At 47.5% G+C, this 5,287-nt stretch overlaps 1 protein-coding gene across 1 annotated transcript in view; it reads right to left on the bottom strand.

Annotated features, from left to right (window-relative positions):
• Positions 1-231: 231 nt before the first annotated feature.
• The window catches only part of Saxo1 (stabilizer of axonemal microtubules 1), a 25,753-nt gene continuing 20,697 nt past the window's right edge, over positions 232-5,287 (bottom strand). Inside the window, exon 3 of the mRNA XM_050157467.1 lies at positions 232-1,442. Coding sequence (XP_050013424.1) covers positions 439-1,442 — 1,004 coding nt within the window. The 3' untranslated portion in view covers positions 232-438. The remainder of the gene's footprint in view (positions 1,443-5,287) is intronic.

Here is a 5,287-nt window from a genome sequence, read left to right as displayed (position 1 = left end):
AGGTCCCATGTAGACGGCTCTCTACATAGAAAGTACATGAGGGTCAACAAAACCAACCTACAAATTCAATGTCCCAAAATAGCATTTATTCTTTGGCACTTCAAACTTGGCAAAGCTTAATATCAAGTCACACGATAATTAAATTAGATCAAGATCACAGAAATGTCACTGTTGATCATCTTTGATTCCGTGAACAAAAGGGACCTGAAGGGGTTAGAGAGAAAAGCAGAGGGAGGGCTACAGGGGTCAATCAGCCAATGAGTGCACGTCACTTTCCTTTATTCAAGTGATTCTCGTTGTTATTCAGATATCCTGCAGGTGGTAAGAACATTTTTTCATTATGAGGTAGGTGTTGTAATTTTTGTTGGTTGTTGCTTTGGAAAATGCTTCAATGAATAATTTTGAGGTACTGTGGAATTTTTAAATAATTTTGCAAAGTCAGGCTGACACTTCCACTTCCTTCTGGCCAGCCTTTTCTGCGTCGTTTATAGAAAGACAGCTGCTCTGCCTAGAGCCTGTCTGAGAGATGGACCTATATATCCTGTGCCCCATAGCATCCACCTCCTCAAAGATATAGCCGGGGGGCTCAGTGTACGATGCCGGGCACCTGCCCATCTCCTTGGGAGTAAAGCTAATAGAGTAGGTAGTCTGACCCTCCACAGGGATGTTTCTCCGTAGGCCAAGCCAGGAAGGCTTGTAGTTTTTAGTAGTGATAGGTGGGTGAGGCACATAGCAGATCTTCGTGGTAGTCTGGCAGTCCAAAGGCTCGACAGGCAAGGTCAGATGGGGCATGGGTTTGACGGGCTTTGTGAGCGCAGCTGCCCAATGCTTGTAGTCATCCTTGGTGGTGGTGGAGCTTTCAAAGCAGCTGCTCTTCTTAACGGAAGGCACAGGCCGGCAAGTGTGAGCAGGGCTACCCTTACGGTACCTGTAATGGGTCTGCACAGTCGTCAGAAGATCCATCTTCTCCTCGGGAGGGACATAGGCAACGGGAGCATTGGTGGGTATCTGGGGTGTGGGCCAAGCTTGGAACTTATCTTGGAACTCAGTGGAGTTTGAGAAAGGTATATCTTGCACAGGGCACTTGGCTGGAGGTTTTGAGCTCTTGGCAGGCTCCCCCAGGAGGCCTCGATAGGACTCTTTGTGGGTGGTCAGGTTCTCGAAGGGGATGTTGCAGGGTATAAATTTCTCAGGCTCTCTGACATAGCGCTTCTCCACAGGGTGGGGCACATAGCTCATCTTGTAGTTGGTCAGATCCTCCAAAGGGATTTTACAGAGCTTTGGTTTAGCCGGAGGCTTGCAACTTTCGGTAGTCACAAGGCCTTTCATGGTATAGTCATCCTGATGTGTGGTTCTGTTTTCAAACTTGGCCGACTCGGGCCGGTACTTGTTTGGTGGACGAAGCAGCTCTCGTTTGGGTTGGTTCCAAGGTATATAATCAACTGAAATTAAAGAAGAGGTCATCACTGATGGATCAGATCTCCTAACATCCATGTGCTTTAAAACGCCCCAAAGAGCTCACCAAGGCCAGCTGGACTGTGACTGAAAAAGCATGGGATAAAACCGGACTCTCTGATCATGGTGAACAATGAGGACTGATGAGAAGCCAAGGTCAATGGCAAGGGGTTTTGATCCTACTTCATGTTCCGGCTTGGTGGGAGCCTAGCCAGTTTGAATGTTCACCTTCCTAGACATGGACGGAGAGGGGAGGACTTTGGACTTTCCACAGGGCAGGGAACCATGACTGCTCTTTGGATTGGAGAGGGAGGGGGAGAGGAGTGGGGGGAGGGGGAGAAGAGTGGGGGGAGGGGGGAGGGAAATGGGAGGCTGGGAGGAGGCGGAAACTTTTTTTTCCCATTCTCAATAAAATAAAAAAAAGAAAAAAAAAAAAAAACGCCCCAAAGCCAGTTTCTAATTCTAATCTCTGACTTCACAGAACAAAGTAGATTCCTGCTCCCATCCCATGCACAAGCTTGGTAGTTCATCTTCATGGTGCTTGCAGCCTGCTGTGCAGAGAGAACCATTTACTCAAGTTCTCCTCGTAGGCCACAGTGCTGTGCACAGAGATTTTAGAGACCTGGGGTCTTAATCTATTGAAACTATTCCAGCAAAGAAGTCTGACCCAGAGGCAGCCTTCTCCCTGTGTAGGGAAAGGGCTGTCTCTCGCTGGCAGAGTGCACGGAAAGACGCATGTGGTAGATAGTAACCAGCCAAGCCAACCGGGTCTACCTAGCCAGTGACTACTATCATATCTAATCCACACACACACCAAACACACTGCTCCAAGGGAATGCGAATATGGTATTGTCTAAAGAGAGAATTGCGACCGCGTCTCGGCCTTAGTTCTCAGTATGTTATTAGTTCATTTTCTCTTCAGAACCCCCTAATGAAAATACTCATTTTATAGAAATGGAAGCACAGAGGAATTAGGGAATTCACACCCAGATTACTTACCTTGAAGTTAAGAAAAGGGGGGGGGGGGCGGGTATAGACCCAGATTCCGAAGCTGCACTCCTGAGAATATTATATGCCAGCCAGTTGTGCTAAGGCCTTTCCATACATAAACTTATGACATCTTAGCAGTCATCAAATGTAATGATTATGATTGTCTCTATTTTTCAGATTTCCCAAAGAGAGTCTCAGAGAAAACTAAAAAGCCTGCCTGAAAATTTAAGACAGAGACCTGACTCCATGGTCATGCTTCAAACATCCCCAGTTACAACAGGAGACTTCATTTCGAAACACAGACTGAAAAAGAATAACCAAAAAAGATTTGGAGAAAGGCTAGCTTCAGGGGGTTTGAAAAATGAAGCTCGGGCAACTGGATCAAGTACACAGCCATCTCAAGAGGAACCTCTGCGGCGGGTTGGAATGGCTAAGACCAAAGGACTTGCCCCAAAAGAAATCTGCACTGCAGGAACCGAGACCCCCACCAGACAGTTTCCAAAGAAACTTTATCCCAAGCCTTCAGGACCGCTCAGAGACTCAAAGTCCAGTTGAGAACAACGGAACAGTGAGCGCAGTGCACACTGCTCTCTTCGGTGCCTGACTCACATTGAGGCCTGTGCTGTCTCATTATGCTCAATTACCAAGTCTACAGTCACAGGGATGGTCCCCAAGGAGTTCTCTTGCACCTTTAGGGACAGGTGGACCAAATGCAGCTTCTCAAGAGTCTTAGACTATGTAAACAACAGGAGCAGAGGCCACAGGCAGGATTTTTAATGGCTTTAGAGAGGTATAACAGCATTTGTTATTTACATAACAAAATGTGCTACCTGAGAAATCCTTGTCTAATCCAAAACGCACACATTTCCAGGGTTTTGCTGCTGCTGTTTTGTTTTGATTACATGTTTTATTACACATTTTTAGTACACGTTGCTTGTACTGCAGTATGCTGGGTTCCACTGTAGCGTTCTATACATCATACAATGGGCTACCGACTATATTGTACATACCCTGTTATGTTGTTATACTCTAGGAGTTTATGTTTCTCCATCCTGGGGTACTAGGTGCTATTTGAGCAGGTTGTAAGACCTTTGGGGTGAAGGACCTGGTTGGCAGGAACAGGCCACTGGGAAGAGGCCATGACCATTATAGCCCAGGAAGGCTTCTAGTCCTTTCTGTGCTCTGATCTGCAGGCATGTGAGGAGCAGAGACTTCAGGGCCAGATGGCAGACTAGAGGCCACTTTTGTGGGTACCAGCAGAAAAGAGATTCAGAGTAAGAAACAAAAAAAAAAAGACTATTCTCGAGGGTTGCCTCAGAAATTTATGAAGTCAAAGGATGCTGAGAAGGACAGAAAGGAAGCTATACCATGAAGCAAAGAAAGAAGCCAAATTTAGCCTCAGTGCAGCAGTTCTGTGAAAGGTGGCATATGGACCTCAAAAGTCACTTCCAAAAGGTAAACCAGATGAAGCCAGAGCAGCCTTGTCCTCAAGACAAGATAGCAGCCATCATGAGCCTCAGTCCGTTGCAGGTTCTGATGATAGACGGACTCTCCTCTAGCCAGCAACAGAAAGAACTTCTATTTTGGCAAGCCATGTGGCCCAGAGGGCAGCTGTGGGCACTGTCTTGAGAGCGAAACTATCCTGGAACCCAGGAACACCTACTAGTTAAGAAGACTCAATTTGGCCGGCCATGGTCCCTGGGTGATGAGAGACAGTGGTGAGGAACAGACAGACGGAAGTGGGCAAGCCACAGGAGCGCTGCCTCAGGCTAGGATGCACAAGAGAGACAGCCCCTGCCTCGGTGGCCACAAGCAGGCCTCATCTACAGAGTTACTCTCAAGTGAGATAACTCTGAGCCTCAGGCCAGCAAGTGGATCAAATTCAAGAGTCATCTGCCTGCTGCCTGCCTGCCTTTCACTGTGGCAAAGCCCACGACCTTCATTTTCAGGTGCATGCGTGATAGCTACAGCAATGTCCCTGCTGCAGGAGGCCACAGAAGTCTGAGAAGCGCTCTGCCTGCACTGTAGCTGCTTCCCCCACACCCACCACCGCTGGAAGGTGCCAGATACTCTTCAACTAAAGCAGTTGCCAGGGAGGTGATGGCTCTCAGCGGAGGAGAGGATCTGCCCAGCCCACAGAATACAAAACTAAAGATGGAAAACTGTTACTCTGAAAACGAGTCTGACAGATGTCAGATGCTTGTCTAGCACAGACTCATCCCAGAGCTACACACCAAAGGAAAGATCAGAGCTCAAGTTCAGGCACCCCGACCTTTCAGGTCTATCATCGCAAACCAGTCTCCAGTTCCCAAGGCCCAGAAAGGAGAGGCCCCGACACCCCAACTTACTTTTTCCCATATGAACCAGTGTAAAACCACCAAGATGGACATGTATTCTCAAACCTTCAAGTTACTTTTTTGTCCGACATTTGGTCAAAGCTTAAAGTAATGAGCGTATTTTATCCTAGTGATTTCAAAGGTTTAGATATTCTTTTTTTAATTTATTTTTTTATTTATTTATTAAATATTTCTGTCTCTTCCCCACCTCCGCCTCCCCTTTCCCTCCCCCTCCCCCAATCCATTCCCCCTCCCTCGTCAGCCCAAAGAGCAATCAGGGCTCTCCATCCCGTGGGAAGTCCGAGGAAAACCCTCCTCCGTCCAGGTCTCGTAAGGTGAGCATCCAAACTGCCTAGGCTCCCACAAAGCCACTACATGCAGTAGGATCAAAGACCCATTGCCATTGTTCTTGATGTCTCAGTAGTCCTCATTGTCCACTATGTTCAGTGAGACCGGTTTTAACCCAGGCTTTTTCAGACCCAGGTCAGCTGGCCTTGGTGAGTTCC

This window comes from Alexandromys fortis, unplaced genomic scaffold (assembly GCF_014885135.2).
Source record: "Alexandromys fortis isolate MF-2015 unplaced genomic scaffold, M_Fortis_MF-2015_v1.1 scaffold_64, whole genome shotgun sequence".
In the NCBI taxonomy this organism is placed as follows: Eukaryota; Metazoa; Chordata; class Mammalia; order Rodentia; family Cricetidae; genus Alexandromys; species Alexandromys fortis.
Note: the sequence above shows the minus strand (reverse complement) of the source record. Positions and strands in the feature narration are given on the sequence as shown.